General features: G+C 35.9%; 2 protein-coding genes across 3 annotated transcripts in view; both read left to right on the forward strand.

Annotated features, from left to right (window-relative positions):
* Positions 1–858: 858 nt before the first annotated feature.
* Positions 859–13,922, forward strand: slc35e1 (solute carrier family 35 member E1). Its single transcript, XM_008406647.3, has 6 exons — positions 859–1,286; positions 4,213–4,283; positions 8,058–8,195; positions 8,909–9,034; positions 9,125–9,370; positions 10,279–13,922. Exons 1-6 carry the CDS (start codon positions 959–961, stop codon positions 10,501–10,503), a joined length of 1,134 nt encoding a protein of 377 aa, XP_008404869.1. The 5' UTR covers positions 859–958; the 3' UTR covers positions 10,504–13,922.
* Positions 13,923–21,341: 7,419 nt separating this feature from the next.
* Positions 21,342–22,840, forward strand: part of arid3a (AT-rich interactive domain 3A) — a 70,124-nt gene continuing 68,625 nt past the window's right edge. The window contains exon 1 of one of the 2 annotated variants that reach the window (XM_008406648.3): positions 21,342–21,671. The gene's annotated coding sequence lies outside the window, so the exon portion shown is untranslated. The remainder of the gene's footprint in view (positions 21,672–22,840) is intronic. The other variant, XM_008406651.3, reaches the window with a different exon arrangement.

Genomic DNA, 22,840 nt, shown 5'->3' on the forward strand with positions numbered 1-22,840 from the left:
TTTGGACATTTTAAAAACACATCTTTAAATCTGGCCTTGGATGTTCAGCTTGATAAATCTCAGAGCCATCGAGTGTTCTTCCATTGAAACACATGCTTGTCAGAACATCTGTTACTCCCACATGGCACCATGCGGATCAAACACTGATGTTTAGTAGAGAAAGCTAAAACATCAGTCCCAACGAATGTTAGTGTTTATTGCTAAAAAGATTTAAGAGTCAGATTTAGCACAGAGTGAGAGGTTTTAACCTCATACATACATTATTCCTAGATTAGATTACTGTGTTTCTAATTGATTTAATGATTCAATAGTAATAAATCTCACTCGCCCCATTCTTCTAAATACCAATTAAAATTGTCTCTCTCTAATATATATTATACTGTAGGCTTTTCGGTTGGATTTATTAAAAATTAAAACTTATCATGTACCCTTCTTGTAATAAAATAGATAAGAAGGTTTTGTTACTTTTTCCAATTTATTGTCATGAAAACCTGACAAACAAATTGACAAGATGAGTAATGTAACTAACCGCATAATAAAAAGCTTTTTTATTGTAGACGTTGTAATATACAAGTTAAATTGAACATAAAATAACTTATTGACAGACCTTTTAGTGGACATGTAAATTTGTTCAGATGAAAAAACTCTAGAATTGTTCGCCTTTGCTTGTAAATATTAGGATGGAACTATTTTCTATTGATTTTTAGACAATCTCATGATGTAAAGCTGTGTAATTCAATTTTCAGAAAATAAGGTTATTTTAAGAAATAAACGCTTGAAATATTTCACTCTCTGAAGCTGTGTAGTACATTCTTGAAATGCGCTTAAGCTTCTTTTATTTTGAAATCTGTGAGCGGAAGGAGAACGCTTCATTCATTAATGGTCTGACGGAGCTTGCTGCGCTGCGCCCCGGTACAACTACACACACCGGTGGTGACTCGTCACTCCGCGCAGAAAGATGGCTGCGGTGGCGCGGACCCCAGTCGGGGAAGGGATTCGGATAGTTGTCCTGTGTGTGTTTTGGTACACGGTGAGCTCCGGGGGCAACGTAATTAACAAAATAATCCTCAACGGATTCCCGTATCCCGTCACGGTCTCTCTGTTCCACATCATCTCTGTTGTCGTCTTCCTCCCGCCGCTGTTGAGGGCATGGGGAGTCCCCAAAACTGAACTGCCGACCAGGTACTACCGGTGGTACATCCTCCCGTTGGCTTTCGGAAAATACTTCGCGTCCGTTTCGGCTCACTTCAGCATATGGAAGGTGCCCGTTTCGTATGCACACACAGGTGAGTAGAAAATGTTAAATCCGGCCAGCTGGAACCTGTTATCCGGGGCAACTTGATGATGTGTCTGTACCGTCAGCTGATATTAGCTTTGCGGCTAACGGCTGGCCAACTGCCGACAAGGGCATTTAAAGAGTCTGGCAGACCGCAGCGTCACGTAGACACCAAACAGAAAAGCTTTTATTTCACTAATTATTTTTAAAATGCAGCCTTTGACTGTACTTTTGTATTTTTACAGTCATTTTACGTAAAATACAATCTGTTAGCTTGCTAGCCAACTGAATTAAAGCTGAAACACGTCAAGAGGGAGGAGTAGTATTCTTCCTCAGTTTTAAACTCAGGGTAACTGAGTGCGTCTGTTACGGTAGTGATCCCGAAAATGCCCCGATTCATTGGTAAAATGACGCATTAAATTCAGAGGTGGTTTAGTGGCTAACTTAAAAACTTAAACAATAAAGTATTGAAAGACATACTTTTCATCACACTAGCATTTCTGTACTAAAAATTACTTTTTACTGGTGTGATGTAATTGTTTAGCCCTCATTAGCTGTGAACTGTAGATATTTGCAGAAGCAAACACTTGATACATATTAATCTATGTGTAATAGATCTACAACCTGCAAGGTTTCCCTCAGTGTATTACATTAGCTGTGAACTGCAAATTTCTACAGTTCAGGAGGCCTCTGACTGAAGACTGTTGCTCATCACTGTCTTAACATAACAGTTCAGTATCTGAACATCAGAGACAATATTTCATTATCACATGTCCTGGAAGACGCTGTCAGTTTTTGGCATGCACTGCTAATCCACCTCATTTGCTTTTGCAGCTCCTCTGTGTGACCATACAGTTAGAAAGCCAGTGAGTCAAGGGTCAGCATTTTTCTAGTTCACTTTTTCCCTCCACTCAACTTTTCATTTCATGACATTTTACTCCTCATCTTCAGTTTCAGTGGCGATATCATATTCATTTAAGTTGCTTATTAATTTAGTTTTTTGTTTCTACAGTTTTGAAATAATCTGCTGCCATGACGTACAACCACTGCTGCTATTGTCACCTATCTTCTCTGTGATTAACTTGGCCGCAACATTTCCAAATTAAACACCGTTTCTTAATTGCCTTTTGAGATTTTCTGAGTAACTAAAATATTAATCATATTGATAAAATTACAAAATGTCTAATATATATTAATTTAACCTTTTTGATGATATTCTAATTTATTGAGGAGCGTCTGTAGATGGGGTTGGTCCGATTGATGGAGATTGTATTGCATAGAATGGTAATTTAATTATTTAACATGGAGCCATATCCCACACTCGTACTGTGACAAATGTGTGACAGTCTTTTTTCCTGTCTATAGAAAACCCCCTAAGACAAATTATTTAACACTAAAAGTACACAGTTTAAATCTGTCTGTGCAACAAATAATTTATCTGAGAATCTGTTTTAAGATGCATCTTTAGGCAGAAAAACCACAGATAGTTTCCAAGGTTATAAAAGCATTTACGAAGCACTAGCAATAATACATGTATTTGTTAATGAGAGTCGTTTTTATATTTTTGAAGATGCAACCTTCAAATCTATTTTATTATCAGATTTTTTTCAATCCATTCATGATTCATATGCGGTCCGGAGTCTGTTTATTCCCTTCTGTTGTCATTTTGTCTCCATCTATTTCTATCTTCTGAGAAATTTCCTGTGTAATTAACAATTGTTTATCATGACATTCATCTTTTTAAGTAAGTTGATTTATTATGGAGGTTAGCATAACAATGTTAAAATTCTATATTTAATTTCAGTTAGCTGTGTATTTCTGAACACTTTATGTTACAGTGTCTTTCTATTCGAGATTCAGTCTTTTTCTAGCAAATAATCATTTTATTTAAGGTTTTTATTGACGGTTCTGATTTTGGCCATTTTTTAAAACTGGAAAACATAAGAGGGGAAAAAAAACATGATTTATTTTTTCTTTCACTTTGTTTTGAATTCAACGAAATAAGGAAGATGTTGCATGCTGAAGTCCCTATTTTTGCACGACAACATGTCTTTATTCTGATTTTTATTCTATTTTTTATTCTTTAAACCAAATTGTACTAGTTGATTAACGGATAGGGAAAAATCTAGTGTAATTTTTATTTCCGGCTGATTAATTAGTGCATCTCTAATTTCCATTGACTGTTTTCTGATCCCTGTTTCAGCTGGTCGACTCTTATAATATCTGAGATCTTATGACGAATTTTATCACAATATTTTATAGCTCAATTATGATAATAAAATTATGATAAATAACTATTACTTTTTTTACAGTAACTGCATGGCAAAGCATTCATAGCGCCACAAACATCAGATACTTTTAAGAAGTGTTTTATATCACTAACTATAGAGGCTTTATTTAATTAGATTTTTGAATTTATTGATATATCTTTGCTCTCATAGAGAAAACTAGAGAAAATAGCAAAAATATCAATTTAACCTGTTTTTTTTTTTTACATTAACTGTATTTTTTGGGACAATAAATCAAAATTCTTATTATAAAAATTCTTTTTTTTATGATTAACACACTGCCTGCAGATCACAAATTATCCCCTGATGTCTTGTCTGCACCTTATTTTGAATGTTTATTACTTTAATGCATATAGTCCTAATTCCTATTATAGTAACTATGCAGTGGATCTGGTTGCTCAGCATTGTTTAGGATTCGTTTATTCTTCTGTCGGTGTGAACAGGACGCACCGCTGTCGAGGCGTGACTCTGTGAACGACGTTGTGTGTTATTTAACAGAGGTGTGGACCCGGCTCTGACCTGCCATTAACTTTTTACAGCTCAGACGTAATCGGCTCACTCTCTCCTTGCTGCAGGACCACAGTTTTTCATTGCTTTTAAAACTGACACCGTCCCGTTACCCCCCCTCCCCCTTTGTCTCTTTCACAGTCAAAGCCACAATGCCGATATGGGTGGTGCTGCTGTCGAGAATTATAATGAGGGAGAAGCAAACTACAAAGGTTAGTACGTCCAGAGCGTAAGACGCAGCACAAGTCCTGCTCTGTTTCAGGCTGCGACTCGGCAGCGGTGATGTGGCACAGCGAGCCGACTGTGTCTCATGTTGCAGCCGCCTGCCGAAGCGTCTGTCGCTGGCATTCTCCAGGAGGTCAGGGGTCATCCACATCAGCTCCTGCATTCTATATCTGACATTTAAGAGGCTTTATGTAGGTTGATTATCTATGGGAATAAAGCAAGTAAAGACTGAAGAATTTGTGCTGAATGAATCAGTAGTTCAGCTTTACCAACAGACTTCAGGATATCATCCTAAATATCATTAGAAATGTTGTAGATGTGGATAAATCTTTGTAGACGAGGAAAGCCGATGTTAAATCAGGGTAATCTTTGGACTCTCGCTCAACACTGCATTTAAACCTGGAGGGATTTTTCTGTTTTTTTGTCAAGAAGATTGTTGCCTTTTCTTTTTTAAAAACTGTTCAGTGACCACAAGTTGTTGCAGCAGCATCCAAACTGGTGGTTAAAACAGACCACAGAGCGAAAATAACACAACATACAGAAAACCCCTAACTCTCTACATCCTGTATGGAGTTAATGAACTTTGATTTATTCATTTTTTTATGCTGGAACTACTAAAGGTGGATAAATAAAGTTTTATCCATAAAGGATAAAAGTCCATAAAGAAAATAAGCTTATTTTCCCCATCCTCTGTGCCCCATCTTGTGTTTTTACTTATTATAGAAAACGCTAACACATAAACTAAATCCATTATAACATATATAACGTATAAATAAAACCATAAAGAGTTGGTTATTTCAGGATTTCAACTTCAGACTCATATTCACATGAAAAGTGACTTTTAATTGGATCATATGAAACAATCCAAAAGTTTTAAAGTTGCTTCTCTGGCACAATGTAATGGAATCAATATTATTTAAAATATGTGTGTTTTTATGCACATTTACATCCATCAGTTATGGATGTAAATGTGCAGACAAAGCTAAGAATCATATAAAATCAATAGTTTATCGATTACCAAACTGTAATTCACTGACTTTTGACTTAGAAGAAACTTATATGCTGACATTTGGTTTATTTTTAAACCAAAATGCTTGTAAAAAAAAATCCCTAAGCTCTAAAAACAAAAAAACTGTGATATATAACTCTTCCCTCCAATGTACACATAAAACTAAAGCACTCAGATTTTCAAAATATTCAAACGTAATCAGTATCTCACTCATGATCCAGATGGGAAATGAGTGATTTCTGTGAAACTGTTTTGTCGTTCCAGTTCCAGATCACTTGTTACTGGAACGTTTTTACACTGCTGACTAAAATCAGGCTCTTATGTCTCATCATTACCAGCCGTTCTTGCATTGCTTTGGTGTGCAGTGCTTTAGATCATATCTTTGTTTACTCATTTTTCTCACATGGCACAACAAAAAGCCATTCAAATATGTGTTTGAGTCATTTCCTGGTTCTCTGTACTGTGGTAGCATGCTGGCTAATGTTAAAACAGCGGGTAACCATGGCAACCAGTCACAGTTTAAAGGCCGGCCGGCTCTTTTTGCAGTCAAGTTGCATGAGCATCAAATACATTTAGAAACAAATAATCCCGTTTTACTCCTGATCTCCAAATAAACTTAGTTTTTTGCTGCAGAAACACAAAATCTTACCAAGTATTTTTGGTGTAAATACTTGAAATAAGACAAAACAAACATTCAAGTAACTTTTCAGTGAGATATAGCATCTTGTTATAAGTCAATAATTCCTCAGTGTTGATGAAAAAGTGCTTTTTCATTATTTCACTTACATTTTTCATGTGTTATAAGTGAAATAATCTGCCAGAGGAACTAATACGTTTCCATCAATATTAATAAATTGTTTTCTAAAAGCAACCGCCTGTATCTTGCTGAAATAGTACTTTAAAGTTAGTTTTGTCTTATTTTAAGTGTACTGACATATTTGCAGTAGAAACTTGACCAAAAATACTTGGTAAGATTTCGTGTTTTTCCATTGCTATTGTATTTCTTTTACTTGTACTTTACACACAAAACATCTTTACGCAGTTTTTTAACAAAGTCAGCCGTTTTCCTCTGATTTCTGGCTCTGCAGTTGAAATGAAGCCGATATTTGTCAGCTCTGAGATGCTCCTCAGCTTCCCGTTCTGATGAAGGAACGTTTCTGCGTGTTAAACAGGAAATAGATTTATGTGTCTGGCATCAGGGTGTTACGTTTACTTTGCAGTTCAGTGCTGAGACAAAGTGGAGTTTACTTTTCTTTACATTTCTGTTCATGTGAAAGAATCTCAACAGTCAGAGGCGGCCGCATTCAGATTTGAACCTTTTTCTTTTTTTGTGCCAAATGTTTACAAAATTAATCTGTGAATTTGTTGGCAACATTAAATAAGACACACCTATCTGCCTTCATCAAACCAGACTTTACAACTGCATAAAGACACTGGTGCTGGCTGTTAAATCAGTAAATAATAGTGCTATATTTAGCTTTTCTTTTTTATTAAATTAGTGTTTTCTCAGTTTCAGGCTGAGTTTAGTGACGGGTGTCATGAAAACCAAAGCTCGTCTCTCATTCTCAGGACCATGCAAATGATCTGGTGCCTGTAATGACGGTTTCCACCGGTGAGGTGTCGTCCCTGGTGGATGGAAACATTTGTTTGGGTTTCTGATTCTCTAACATTCATCACAAGCATTGAATGGATTATGAAAAATTGTTTAAAAGAAATGTTGGTTTTCATTTCCCGATTACAGTCGTCGTATAAAAATGCCTCTTCATTTTCTGACTTGTTTCAGTGGCGATACAGTTGTTGTTTTGATTTACTGTCTCTTGAAGGTAATAAACAGTCTTTAATTAATTAATTTTAGTTCTAAGTCTAAATTATCTTGAAAAATAAGACCTGATGATGAAACATCTGCACGTATTTAGGATTTAGTCATTTTATTTCTTTTTCCACTCACATTTTTAATAAAAAATTTTTTATTTCATTCCTTTTTTATGTGGCAGCAATCATTTGTCCCACATGTTCTGCAAAAGGAGTTGGTGTGTAATAAAATAAAATATGTTGTGAGCAAATTATAAAGCTAACTGAAGTTGTTTTTGTCTTAAATTTAAATTTTAATGATCTTGAAAATATCCTAATCTTTAAAGTCTAACCCACTAAGAAATATTTTCTTGGGTTTTTCCAGCATTTCATGGACGTGAATAATAAGCAATTGGTAATAAATTAATTTATATCCTGATTAATATTTTTTGAAAGAAAATTTTGTTTATGGTTGTGTGGGGTTTTTTCTGTTTTATTTAGTTTTTTTTTTTAAATGTTGGATATTTAAAATATCTTACAGTTCCAGTGTGAAGTATTCTTTACAAAAATAAAGTTTTTATAGAAAAACTTTTTTTTGGTCTTTGAGAGGGAAAATTTGCATTATTATGCCATTACCAGTACATTACTTGAAGATGGTCTCAAAACAACTATTATTGTTTATCGCAATAATTGTGGGAACAATTCATCGTTCAGCAAAATTTATCATGACAAGCACAAGCACTTCACAATATTCAGATGTTCATTTAACTGTGGCGCAGATCATTAGAAATTAAACTGTCCAGTTGTAAAAAAAACAAACTAACTAATCTGAACCATTTTGTTTAAGCAGCATTTATTGGAGTAACTTGAGAAATCCTGAACATCTGTGTTAGCACAGGAAGATGTTGTTGATTTATGTTTGGATCTTGACTCTTTCCTCCGACCCGATCTGGTTTTGCAGGTCTACGTGTCGCTGATCCCGATCATCGGCGGCGTGCTGCTGGCCACCGTCACCGAGCTTTCCTTTGACGTTTCAGGATTAATCAGCGCCCTCGCCGCCACGCTCTGCTTCTCCCTGCAGAACATCTTCTCCAAAAAGGTGAGGCGGATTCACAATCGGCATAAAGATTAAATCAGGTTCAGCTGAAACGGAAAGAATCTGTGTTTAAACTCTTTTTGGTAATATTTTGACATTTGGTTGCTTTCATAAGTTCACAGTTAAAATGTGAGAGAGTTTTATTCTCATTTAAAGGGATGATATGAGCTTTTCAACTAGTCCTGTTTGTAACTGCAAATTTAATTGATTTAATTTCCCATTGGGATTAATGAAGGAATAATAAAGTATGTTTGAATTGAAAGCACAATTTGATTTATTTTTGTCTATTATGCAAATATCTTCAACCACTTGAAATAAAACTAACCTAAAAGTAACTTTTCAGCAAAACACGGGAGGTTGGTTTAGGTCAGTAAATCCTTCATGATGAAAAAGAAATGGTTGCACTGGTGGATTTTTTTACGTTTAAGATGGGAAAATGTTATAAGTGAAATAATTAGCTTTTTCATCACTATTAAGCTAACAAGCTCCTTTGTCTTGCTGAAAAGTTATTTATAAGTCAGTTTTGTTTTTCTAGTAGTAATAACTGGACAAAATATTTTGTACAGTTTTGTGCTTTTACACTGTAAAATATGGAGGATTTCAGATGGAACGTCATCACCGCCACATGCTGTTTACTAGAGCAGTTTTGGGTTTTATTAATTTTTTAATTCTTTTTAGAGAGATTTTAAATTTTTTTTCCCTCGTCTCTGTTGAAGGTGCTGCGTGACACAGGTGTGCATCACCTGAGGCTCCTGAACGTCCTGGGCTTCAACGCCATGTTCTTCATGGTTCCCACCTGGGTTCTGGTGGATTTCTCTGTGTTTCTTGTGAACGGGGATCTGGTGAGTAAACGATACTAGATTTGTTTTTTTGGAGTTGATCACAAGATGGAGCTAAAACAGAGCGTAACTGGGTCTCTGCCTCCCTTTCAGTCGGATATTTCGGAACGGACCGGCACCCTCTTCCTCCTCCTCATCAGCGGCTTCTGTAATTTTGCCCAGAACGTCATCGCTTTCAGTATTCTGAACCTCGTCAGCCCTCTCAGCTACGCCGTCGCCAACGCCACCAAGAGGATTATGGTCATCAGTATATCTTTGCTGATGTTGCGCAACCCGGTCACGCTCACCAACGTGCTGGGAATGATGACGGCCATTCTCGGGGTCTTCCTCTACAACAAGGTGAGTCTTTCCCACAGTAGAATCTCATTCAGGTGCCTCTCAATGAGTCATTCAATAACAACATAGTCAATAATCTACCTCTACATCATGTACAATCAATATAATATTTAAAGTGTCACACGTCCGGCCTGTTTAGCGGACATTTAGCTTCCTTAGAGTCTACATTAAGAGTATTTCTTTAGTTTCTGAGATGCTAAAGTTCATAATAGTGGTGGAGACATTTTGTAATGTTTAAGAAAACTAAAACATTTAAAGGAACAACTTTCAAAAGCAAAGATTAAACTCCAATATAAAGATTTCATCCTAACTCAATACTTCCCAGCAGGGTGGTGCAATAAATTGATCTTAAATTGGTTAATCAGAATTTTGTCATTTGAAGATTTAATATGTTTTTCCATCAATGAAATTCCTTGTATTTCCATATTCAGAGTGATTCATCTTGTTTCACTTTTAAAGCTTCTGTTTATTTGGGCTTTGAATATTAGAGCCAGACCTTTTTTATTTATGTTACCAAGCAACCGAAAACAATAAATAAAACAGAAAAAACCCACACACAACCATAACCATAAAAAATAGATTATGATGTCTCTGTAAACAAAATGTTCCTTCAAAAAATATGAATCAGAATGGAAATTAACTTGTCAATTGCTTATTAGTCATGTAATGCTTAATGTCCAAGTAAGGGTGGAAATTTTTTTTAATGTGTAGAAAGGAAAAAAAATGGACTAAAATTGGATCTGTTTAGAAAAATCTGAAATGTTATTTTTTTAAACCGCATCGCTCAGCCCTCCTTTGATGTCATTTATTCTTCCATGATTCTCCCAGGTTGTTTAGTTTCAGTTTAGCACAGACTGGCTTTATAAGAGATGATTTCATTTAAACTTTCCCATGTTCTCCTTCGTCGTCAGGCTAAGTACGACGCCAACAAGCAGAAGAAGAAGCTGCCCACCAGCACGCAGGACCTGCTGTCCTTTGACAACCCGGTGCTGGAGAAGACGCAGGCGAACGGGTCGGGGCCTTTCTACGGCTCCGAACAGCAGCAGAACTGGAACAACGTTCTGACCGACCATTTCCAGTACAGCCGGCAGGCCTACACGGCAAACCACAGCAGCAACCACCAGTTCGTGGTGTAACGGAGGCGCTCGGGCCTCGCAGCAGCGGGTTCCCTCTCCCGCTCCGGACTGAGACTGAAGGCAAGTGCTCTTTGTCCAGGATTTAAAAAAAAAAAAAAAAAAAGAGAGAGAGAGAGACGAGCCGATTGTGACGTGCCAGAGGCCAGAGAAGTTTCCTCTCCCGCGCCCCTCCATGTCTGGACGGCATGTTTTTTTTACAGCCTTGCTGCTCGTTTTTATTTATTAAAATGCTGAAACAAAATCAGCAGCTTCAGACATTTTGACGAGAGATCGAGCCGCAATATTCAGACACAACAATGTGCCGCAGTTTGAAAACGTCTAGTTTGTCTTCCACAAGTAGCCGCTGGTTGTCGTTAGAAAGAGAGATGCAGCGATCCGTCTCTAAAAAAATGACAATTATTCCCAACAGATGAGTCAGATGAGTTTCTAACTCATCTGATTTCTACTAAACTCAAAAAAGTGCATAATAACATATATACAGTTGGGAGTTCATAGTTTTGATTCATTTTCTCAGAGCTGATGAAGGAAAATAGACGTAGCTAATCCCTGTCAGATTGATCATCTCTAATCTGGAAAACTTTCACCCAACACCTGAAATCCGTCATGTTGCATCTCTAACCAACTTGGATTTTTATCTTTAGGGTTGTCGTTTTTCTTCTTGAGGCATTTGTTTTATGAGGAGAAACAAACCGTCTTCAGTGAATATTCCTTAAAAAATGGAGGCAGATTATATTTTAGCGTTGACTCTTGTTATGATTTAAGCTAAGCTACGTTTACGTTGCTGAAATGAGCCGTGTACAGTCCAGTTTGGATTCACACGTTTCCAAACGTACAGGAACATTTAAGGTGTTTTTGGTCTAAAGGTGGGTTTTAGTTTCCTGGTTTAAAGTCTTGTTTTCAACAGATGATGCTTTTCTCTTCTCTCCCCTAATTCCTGGCTCAGCTGTTTACCTGTTCAGGTCAAAAAGAAAGAAGCCAGGTGTGAATTTCAGTTCATCTGTTGTTTAGAAACAGACGTTTTAGTTTCTGATCATTTTTGTGGGGTATTTTTTGTTCTTTATAAACATGCCTTTAGGAAAATACTAAAGTGTGGTCAAAAAATATTTTCTAAATAATGTGGAGCGTTTAGAGGAAAGCGTATCTTTAACAAACTTTAGTTTCTGAAAGGCTGAAGGTACGAGACGTAAACTCCATTTGATTTATGCCTCCAGCGTCATTCATGCAAGTGCCTGATGAAGAAAAATAACTAAAAATAAAACAAGGTGTTCTGTTTGTTTTTCATTGTCTCTGGGCAAACGTTGATGCTTGTAAATATTCCCACAACCAGAATAGTTTGAGCTGCATTTTAAATAAGAATCAAAACCCTGCTGATCGATCACAAAGGGATGCTTGGGAACGCAGCGCGTTTACAGCTTTAAGTGGAGAGTGAGGCCAAAGGTCAGTGACCTCTCACCCATCTGTCCTGTCCCCCTGTTGAGCAAAGATGTCACAACTTGTTGTCCAGATGTGTCGTCGTAAAACGTAGATCACCGGTTTCTAGAAAGGCCCTGTGATGTGCCTTTTGGTTTAGCAAACGTAAAGAATGAAAACAAAATTTTAACGGTTATGGATGCAGAAAATAATTTAAAGTATTACCGCGTTTCTTTTTTATATTTTATTGGAGTTTGTTAACACCAGTTGGACTTATTTTTCTTTAAACCCTGAACTAAAGCTGCTTTGGGATGTCTTATGTTACTTAATCTTTTTTTTTCCTACAGTAATCTGCGTCAATTTTGCACATTTCAAAACAACAATGTGATTTTTGTTTATTGAAATTAGTGCAGATATTAGTCACCAAAAGGACTCGCCATCCATAAAAAATGAAAATGAATTGCTTTCTAAATTAATCTGTGCAGGTGGATCTTAATAAATTAAACTATTATAAAACGTTTCTGAATTGAGTTTTTAATTGGTCTAATTTTCTAAAATATTGAATTTTGGGTTTTAGTGGAAAACCAAAATCTACTCAATTAGCCAAAATGATTCTGCATGTAATGAATCTTTACCTAGGTCGAGCTTTGTTTGTTAAAATGAAATATTGTTTTATATTTTTAATTTATTGACATTCACCTGTAATATCGATCATTCTTAAGGACTGCAGTGTCAGGACAGCTGATGTTTCATAAAAGGTGCAGACATTTTTTATTTTAGATTTTTGCAGATTTTTCTGTATTGTTTCCTCAGATATTTGTTTTCATTTATTCTTCAGGTTTGTTACATGAATGGCATTTAACAGACTGAAGTGGAAAGAAGCATTCAGTAAGGATTTATGGGTAATGTAGTTCTTACAAGCTGTTTAGAAAAACTAAATATTGGCACAGAAACGCCAGGAGGGGAAAAAATCTATCTGTAATGGCATTTCTGTTTATGTTTCACATTTGAGCCAATGTTTTGTTCAATTTACTAAAATCCTAATTGTTTAAAATTAAAGCATAGACTTTCAGAGCATCAAAAAACATGTCTGAATTGATTCGTAATCTGACCAAATTAGCATTTATGACTTCAAAGAATTGAACCAGGAAATAATTAAATATTCACCTCATCAAGCTGTTGTACTTCAGTGTCCTACATGTTTTGATTTGCCAGATTTCCTCTTTATTGAAAATTTACTTTTAGCTCCTCAACACAAAATACCTCCAGCTTTCTGTCTTTGCAACAATTTCACCTTTTTCAGGATCAGTAATAAATCAGTTCTACAATGCAGAACACATAATCTAGTCATAAAGATGTGGTTAATTATGTCCAGAGAGAGCTAGAATGTAAGTTTCACAAAATATTATTATACAACAGTTTAATAATGTCAAAATTGGGTGATTAGTCTGACCAAACTCAACAAAACCTAAGAGTGTTCATCATTTACCAAATTGTAAATGTTTATCCAAAATGTTTGGATGTGAAGAAGGTATTGGATTCATTTGAAAGAAACGACTCTGAATACGACGGCAAAATGCTGATTAGTTTATTTTCTTCATGTTTCTTTGTGTTTTTAACATTTTGTGTTGGTGCATCACAGAATGAAGGCCTTGATTGCAGGTTGCTGAGATGTAAAAAGACTGTATTGTTATTTTCTTCATGTATATAAACCTACATGGAAAATGTAAAAGCATTTTTTGGTGCGCTGTAAAGCTTTTTTCACTGGGCTGTAAAGGATAAAGAGTAATAAGGGGATATCTCTTTGTAAAAGTTGTATACTGATTATTTTTGTTGTCTTTAATGGATCTCGAAATAGCATTTGTATGTAAACTATGTTTATAGATTTTTATTTATGGTGTCATGGTACAAACTGTACAGACGTGCAGCAATGCACAGTCTTGTCTGCTTATGTTTGGTAAATATTTTTAAATGTTGGGGAGAATAAATCAATTCTGAAATACTAAAAAGGCCTACTGTCTTGCATACATACACAATACATAACTGCACAGGACATAAAGACAATGATAAATTCAATGTTTTAAAAATAAAAGTGAGATATTTCTTCCATATGCGGTCAAACTTTGATTTGAGAATTAGCATAGCTAGCTAACAATTGACGACGTCATCCAGTAAAATATGATGTAAAATATGATTTAAATTAAGCAGAAAAACTTTTTAAAATGATGAGGTATAAAACAATAATAAATTACATGTGACCAGATTCTAAGCACGCTACGTAAAAGAGTTTATTTTACTTTAAGGAGTTACGCATTTTAACCTAATAGCCGTTAAGACATTTTTCTGACAATTTAGCTTACTGGCGCCATCTAGTGGGAATTTTGGGGCATCGTAATATCGCCTCAGAAAATCTTTATCAGAGATTATATATTTAAACTAATTATATATCCTCCTGACTACCAGTAGCTCATTTTTGTCCTCTGCAGAGGACATTTCTAAGCTTGAATATCTCCCACCTCCTGCATTCTACTGAATTAATTCCTTTTGATATCTGGAGAGGACATTCAGGGAGGACAATGAAGGGGTGGGACTTTTGTACGTACCTTTTTCTAATTCATGAAAATGGCATTTATCAGTAATAACACATTTTTTGGGAAGAGAAAAAGAAAGTGCATAAAACCTTTATTACCTTACAAAGACTGGGATTTTTAAAAAAAAATGGTTTACATGATATTCAGTTTACATGATGTCATGTAAACTGATGTCAGTTTACATGACATCAGTTTACATAAATATAATTTTGCACATTCCTTAATATCATTGATCACAATTTCATAAATATTACAGTTGATGTAAAATGTAAAGCCACTGCAAATACTAGTTGCAAAATATAAGTGAAGTCGAAAGGAGATAAAGAAGTGTATTTTGGACTTATCTTAAAGCCCTAAAGATAAATTAAAAGACTTTTTTTAACTTATGTTAAATGTTATTTTTAAATGAATGTTTTGTAGTAAACAAACGAGTGATACTTTTGTTCTTAAAAAGTTTTTCTATCAAAGTTAAAAGTTGTAGTTGAAGTGAACATCTTCTTTTGTATGTGCTTAAATTTCATCAATAAAATACATCCGCTCCACCACCAGACCCAGGACCGGTGGCTGAGTATCCAAAATAAACAACTTAACTTTCAACGTTTTTAAAAAATGTCGTTCCCCAACATTCCCGCTAGATGGCGTCAGTGTACTAAAAAGACTTCTTCCAGTTTTCAGCCTTTATTTTAGTGCCACACTGAAATAGTATTATTTTTTCATGTTAACACCAATGTTTTAAAAGACGGATGAGACAAAAACTGCATCGTTGTTGATCAATTATTTAAATTCCAGTTGGATTAGTGTGCAGGTAGCAGCCTTTGTTTCCCACTAGAGACTTTGGAAGATCAGCAACTTCATAAAAACTGTAGTAACAATAATAACAAAAGGGCAAAAATTATGATACCAAAACACCAATAACAAACTGTTTTGCTGACACAGCAAGGTGGCTCTCCAAATAAACATGTTTATGACTGCGGAGTGATGACATGACCTGACAAAAACAGGACATAAACGGCAGAAATTTGTTTCCTTTTTTCAAAATTTAATAGTGTTTTGTGTGATTGGCTCATTTCGTGAGCTCAACAGCAACTTTAATAAAAGCAGAATTTAGAAATAAGTGGATTATTTGCTTCATGTGTAACAAATATCACTATCTGTGGATGAAAAAAAAAACGGAAGCAGTTATACAGTCTGTCCTTGTGTTTATGACTTATTAGATAAGGCCTTTTTTTATCAATATGCACCTAATTTAAGCAGATTAGCTTGATTCTGCTGAGTTGTGCAACTGCTAAAAATGAAAGGTCATGCCTGGTGTGTTTTATGTTGCCACCTGGGCTCATTTTAATAGCCGTGTCATCGTGCGTGTGTCACTTTTCAGCCACGGCCACACCCTGGGCTTTGAGCTGAAAAGCATCCGTCATCTTTAATTATTTTGGTATCAAGTGTGAAATTGCAGTTGTCATCACCACAGAGCCACATTTGATTTTTAATTTCATCTGTCACTGAGAGCTGGGAAACGAACATGGATCCCGTTTCATCCCATGGATTGGTTTTCTGCTTGAGAATATCTTCAGCTCTTCATTTGAGTCGACAGCTGCAGGGGGGCAAACACAACAGTCAGCACCCACAGCCCCCGATTAATTTTTATTTTTTTTTTATTAATGAATAAAATAAGTTGTTGGGAAGGTAGAAGAGCTTTACTTGGATCCACATCTCACCAACATCTTCATAAAGGCCGCCACTGTCTTGCTATCTTGCACTAAAACAGTAGAATTGGGTTTAAGGGGGGAACAAAACAAACATTTGTAACCTTTCGTTGTTCGTCTCGGATCCAGACACATTCAGGTTCGCTGTATTTATTCTAACGAGAGATAAAATCAAGTTGGTGGTCACATCAGTCCAGCAGTTTCTGCCCCACAGTTACAAACGGCAACAGAAAATGGGGGGGGTGAGGCTGTCAGTTACTGGTTGCTACGGCAACCGCCAACTGTCAAAAGCAGCGCAGCTTGTTATATACCAGGAGAAATCACTTTTTGACTAAACCAAATGCATCTGAAGAACGAAGAAACTAATTTTAGCAAACTTAACATCTATAATATTGTTAAAATTCATTTGATATGAATTAAACACGTCTATTCAATCCATTTTCAGTCAAAAGCTTAACTTATAAAACAAAAAAAAAACAAAAAATCAAAACAACAGCACTGCTTGCAATTTCCCTCCTATTTCTCCTGCCGAGTCTTCCTCGTCTCTGTCAAATCTTCCTCGTCTCTGTCAAATACCGACAGAAATTGACAGCAGTCGATCAATATCAAACAATCTTCTGCTTAGTGTTAATGATAGATCGATCTCGCTCTGACTCATCCACTCAGAGCGCCGCTTCTGAAACCAAAAGGTCAGATAAAGCGAGAGCTTAGGTGAGTTCCCCACACCGCCCTCGTATTCGCAAAATGACAGATGTGAAGATCTGTAAATTAAAACAAAACCCTGAACGATCGAGATGAATTCAACGAATCTGACCAGTGAAATATCAAATGCATTAAAATTGTGTATTGTTTTGTAAATGAACATTACGCAAATGGTAAACAGAGTGCACATCCAAGCTAAAAAATGAAAGGTAAATGCACCATAACTAACTTTAAGTTGCAAATATTAAACCTTTTCCTTGGAGGAGATTCCTAAATTTACTTTAAAACTGCGTTTTCTGCTTCTTCTTTTTTTGTAAAGAAAGTGAATGAAATCGTATATATTTTCTATTCAAAATTGAATCAAAATAGTTTCTGGATGACAACATGTAGAAAACATTTTTTAAATTACTTAACATTTGAGTCTGTAATGTAACGGGTAAATTATCAAATATTTCACGTGGGAATTTTATAACACCAAAAAAAACCTTTTGTCTCTCAAATGACAGCAGAATATTTCTGTTCATGCTAATTATTTTTAACTTTGCGTCTGTTTATTTCTGAAGTCTTGATGAGCTAGAAATACTTTTTTGGGAAGTGAGTTTCGAACTGCTTTAAAGTTCTCACATGTTTATGCTGAGACCCTGTTTCTGCTTCTTCTATTCTATATTTATCTTCAGTCATGATGGCCATTAATGTCATATTTATCACAGGATTTTAAGGATTTGCTGTGACTCTTCTTTTCCAGGACGCGATAGTGACACAAAATACAGCAATCGTCATTTTTCAAGACAAGAATGGACTTCAGATTCATACAGGGTCAACTGGTTGGTTGCTTTGACCACTCTTTCTTGGCAGAATTGGTTGAGTCCTTTATTAAAATAGTTGGTTTCTGGGGCAGATTCAGTTTTTAAGATAATCAATTTTCAACCACTTTGCAGTCATAGATTAGGAAGGCAATCAGGAAGCTTAATATGTGTCCATATTTTTGATGCTACCTGGGAAGTGGCAGCGAATCGACATGTAGACGTAAGGAAATTGGCTGAGATGTTCAAAAAACCGCCAAACCTGTTGTTAAATGGAAGACCTGTCCCCAGTCAAAACTTATTTTAAACGCCCAATGAAGAAGACGATGCCTGCTCCATAGTCAACACCTTCTTGCACAACCAAAGTTTGAAGATACCAAAACAGATAAATGAAGAAAAGTTGAACCGTTGGTTGAGACAAAAAGTTTATCCGTTTGGCCGCGATGACAAGAATTATGTTTTGGAGGAGTCAGAGACGGCTTTAGAAAACCTAAGAACATCGTGCCAGTGCCAATCATAGTGGCGGCACTATCTTTCCTTCTTGCAAAATTTAAGATACCAAAACAGATAAATACAGGAAGAAAAACTTGACCATTGGGTGAGATAGGAAGTTTATCTGTTTGGCCACAATGACAAGATTTATATTTGGGAAAGGCAGAGAAGGCTTTGAAACCAACATCGTACCAACTGCCAATCATAGTGATGGCAGCATCTTGCTTTCTTGCACAACAAAAAATTTGAGATAACCATACAGATAAAAACATGAAGACAAGCTTGACCATTTGATGAGAAAGGAAGTTTATCTGTTTGACCACAATGACAAGAATTACATGTGAAAATGTTTTGAAAACTCCTTGCTGAGGGGTTGTTTTGCACAAATTGGAAGACAAAGGACTATCTTCAAATTCTTCATCTAAAGCACACAACAATTATGAATTGAGCTTCTAAAAATCACAACCTTAATTCTATATATATTAGTCATTTGAAATTTCCAGCTGCTTGTGTGGTCACAATTAATTGCCTCTAAGTGATATGTTTAATGTCAGAAGAGATATGGATTGAGACATTTAGGCAGAATGACAAGAATTATGTTTAGAAAAGTGAAGCTTTGAAACCTAAGAACATCATACCAACCGTAAAGCACGGTGATGGCAGCATTGTGCTGTAGCACCTGTTTGTTGCCAGTTGTACCTGCACATTGTATGACACATGTATGCAGGGGCGCCGCCAAGAATCTGACAATCTGCTGTTACAACTTTTTGAGTCTATTTGACCCATAAAAAGCGTCACAATTGGCTTGCATCTGCCTTATTTTCTTTGGTTCGATACTGATAATTAGCACAATATTTACTGCTCATGAATTTAACATCCAACAGTCCAGTATGCAAGTTGGTTGCTTAAATATTTTCTATTAGTTTTATATTGCCAAAATCTCTCCCCACAAGTCAAAGCAACATGCAACTACACATAAAACAATCCAGACTTCTCAAAAATGCTAGTAGTTGGATTTTATTCAAGCTGCAGTACATAACTTTAATAAAAAAATATGTTTTCTCCATATTTGTTAAAGCTGTCACCATGTCGTAGCAGTTTGTTATGAGACAGATAATCTGTGAAAACCATCAATCTCCTCCTTCTCCTTCCTGAATTACTATTGCAGTAATGCAACGTTCCGACCAAAACAACCGATCAGAACCAGTAGGATGCTCTTAGCGCTGTCAGTTAGCCTCATTCACTCACTGCTAAATGTGCTAATGGTGGAGAAACAACTTATCATTACAAGAAACCTTTTATCTGCCGTCATTGGTACCTATGCTAACTAAACTGAGCATTCACAGTTTGAATCTGCACAGCTCTGTGCTATGCTAGCTGCAGCACGGCACAAATCGAGGAGGAAGAAGGATGAGCAGCACCACATGAGATTGCGATTGACAGCACTAAAACTCTCCTGTCACTGACTGGTTGTTTCTAGCACTGGGAGAAAGCAGAGGAAATAGATTTTTCACAGATTACCTCTCATACCAGACGGTCACAACATTTATATAAAAGTTACATACTGCAGCTTTAATTTCACTCAGGAGGGACGTGAGTTATAAGTGCTGCTGACTGACTCACTTGTTAAGTGGTAAAATGTACAAGGGATAAGTTAAATATATGAATATGTTGATAATTTCTTTCCTTAATTCATTAAATGCTGGTGAAATTGAGGCAAACAGTAGTTCCTAGCTAAGCTAACTATGCTAAATGGTTGATAATCTCAGTCTACTCACCTCTCTTGGTGAAAAACTGGGTTATAAATTAACACTCTTGCCTTTCTCTCTCTCTCTCTATTTATTTTATTTATTTTTTTTGAAAACCTGATTTTCTAACTTTTCTTAGCAGCATAGTAACTGCCACAATCATTCTTGTTTCCTACTGACTGCTGCTGAACAGCGTCAATCTCAAGCGCTCCAAACAGGAACGAACCATTTAACGCAGATAGGGGGGTTTCAGGGCAAATATGGATGTGTGTTTTTTGATCTGAATATAACATTTTTACTGCTAAAAACAATCTTCAAAAAATACAATATGATTAATTTTGTAATTGACAGGGCCCCGATTTTTTTTAAACATTTTATTTCTATGAAAAACAAAAAATTTAATTATGGAGGGGCCCCTGTTGGTCAGGACCCCTAGAATTGTCATCACTTTCCCCCCATGTACCGCATGTATGTGTCATGCTATATCAGCTATAACATCAGTAGTGGTCGATAGACTTTTTTTAATATCAGTTTCGGTCAGATAAATAAAACCAGGCAGATGTTAACAATCAAAATTTTATTTCATCTTGTTGTCATTTGTTTCTGGTAGTTTGTCTTCCAAAGTTTTCAAAACGGTAGAGAAATATATGATATTGGTATATCGGTTATTAGCCAAAACAGAAATATTAAAATCGGATATTGATATTGGCCCTAATTTTCATATGGGTGCATCCATTATTTTTTTCAATGTTGCTAAAACTGGAATGAAAAATTAATAATAATAATAATAATAATAATAATAATAATAATAATAATAAAAAGTGTTTTGCGCATAAAAACTAGTGAATTGTTCCAACCAGTTGTGGTTTTTGAAATATCTCTGCTTTTGTAAGTTGTTAAAAAACAGACAAACAAACAAACACGTGATTTAGTTTCAATTTCATACATATAAGACACACACTTAAATAGAATTGGGATTTTTATGATCGAAAGCCTCAAATTTATTTGGCATGCATGCATTTATGAGGTGCAAAATTATAACCACAATGTTCCTCTCTCTGGTTTGCAGCAGCATTATAAAGCCACCAGAGTTTGTTGCCAAAAGCATGCAACTTATATTATATAATTTTTTTTAATAACAGTTCTAGTTCCATTTTTGATTTAAGCATTGATATGCATGTGTGAAATCCAGCAGGTATAGGTAAGACGTACGTTGGTGCATCATACAACGCCAGCTCTCTCCGGGCCCGTTTTACAGTTCACACCCTCGCTTTTACCGTCATGCTCCGCTGCAGGGGGTGGGGGTACACCGGGGGGGGCCGGCCCCTGCTGATTCAGAGGTTAGGAATTTGCATCTGATTGCTGTTTGTCAACCAATGATGTGACTGTGCAGGCTGGGAGAGTGTCTCCACGCCTCTCTCACTCATGCTCTGTCTCAGTCAGAGCCAGGCTCCGAAACTCTGAAAACACGACTCAGAGCCGAATGCGTGGATATCATGCAGCCAGTCACATGAAACCACTTGATTTTTAGCCGATATACACACACACACACGAACCACCTCTCATTTTACACCGAGTTTGGTGCCTTCTTTTTTTTTTATTATTATTATCCACTTCCTCTGATCTGAAGAGGAGACCACGAATCAAGACAGACGGGGGGAAAACAGGAATGTTTCTTCCGCTTCCAAACAGTGAGCAAATCGAACGGAAGCCGATGTGGTAAGGTTGCATTTGTATTCCTTCTGCTTTATTTATTCTCGTGCATACTGTGTTATGTCTACACCTTTAAATTATTCTCTGTTTTCAACTTATTTACTTTGCTTGAGTAATCAATTAAAGAAAGCTATTATTTTTCTTGTTTAATAAAATCGATGCATTATCAAATGACTGATCAATAACCTATAGCGAATGCGGCGGATGGATTTGGGTGCTATGAGTCATCGAACGTATAGACGTTAACCTACGCTGAGTGGACGGGCACTATTTTTTTATTATACATTTTCAAAAAAGTATATATGATGTATGATTATTATATTCAAAGTTTGGAGGGCTTTGATTTATTTACTTATATTGAAATTATAGGCAACAAAAAATTAATGAAACTATTTAGGTTGATGTTCTGAAGTTCTGCTTTTAACCGGTAACTAACGTTCGAAAACTGACCGTTTTGTTTGCTAGCTAATTTAGTAAATATTTCATGATTGTTTACAATATCAGGCTGTCTTTTTCACAGCAGGTCAACAACAAATAAACAGGTATAAATTTCTGACCAACAGTAGACACCAAAACTACTTATTAGAGTTATTCTATTTGAATTATTCACTCTAATTTTTGTTTAGCTAATGGGGGTGACGCATCCGTTCCAGAAGGAAGGTTGAATTTCAGAACGCCATTAAACATCCGCTTCAGGATTGCATACCATAAGCACGTTCAACTGCCCTTTCACTGACATAAAGAAGTCAGTGTATGACTGCACCCACCACCATGCATTTAAATAGAGCCGTGTCATACTGTGGGTCACATTTGAGGTCTGGAGGTAGGCCAACAAGTGTTGTTTGCCATAACAAACAAATCTGAAAGAGTATCAAAATAACTTTTAAATAGTACCTAAAGCATGTGTGTGTGTTTAAAAAGCAAGATTGTTATGGCATTTCAAAAACAAGAAAATATTTAAAAACTCATTTTACATACTATAAAAAACGAAACAAATGATTCTTGGTTCATTTTCTGCAGTCTCAGCATTCAGTTCAGTGACATGCAAGTCATTTAATTCACCCAAAAATTCTTGCTATCTGTTATTATTTTAATTAAATAAAACATTGAAGTCAACTCCTGAAATTAAAATCTTCATCTGTGTCATTAATAGTCTCGATAATGAATAATAGAGT

This window comes from Poecilia reticulata, chromosome 4 (assembly GCF_904066995.2).
Source record: "Poecilia reticulata chromosome 4, P_reticulata-male-v2, whole genome shotgun sequence".
Lineage (NCBI taxonomy): Eukaryota > Metazoa > Chordata > Actinopteri > Cyprinodontiformes > Poeciliidae > Poecilia > Poecilia reticulata.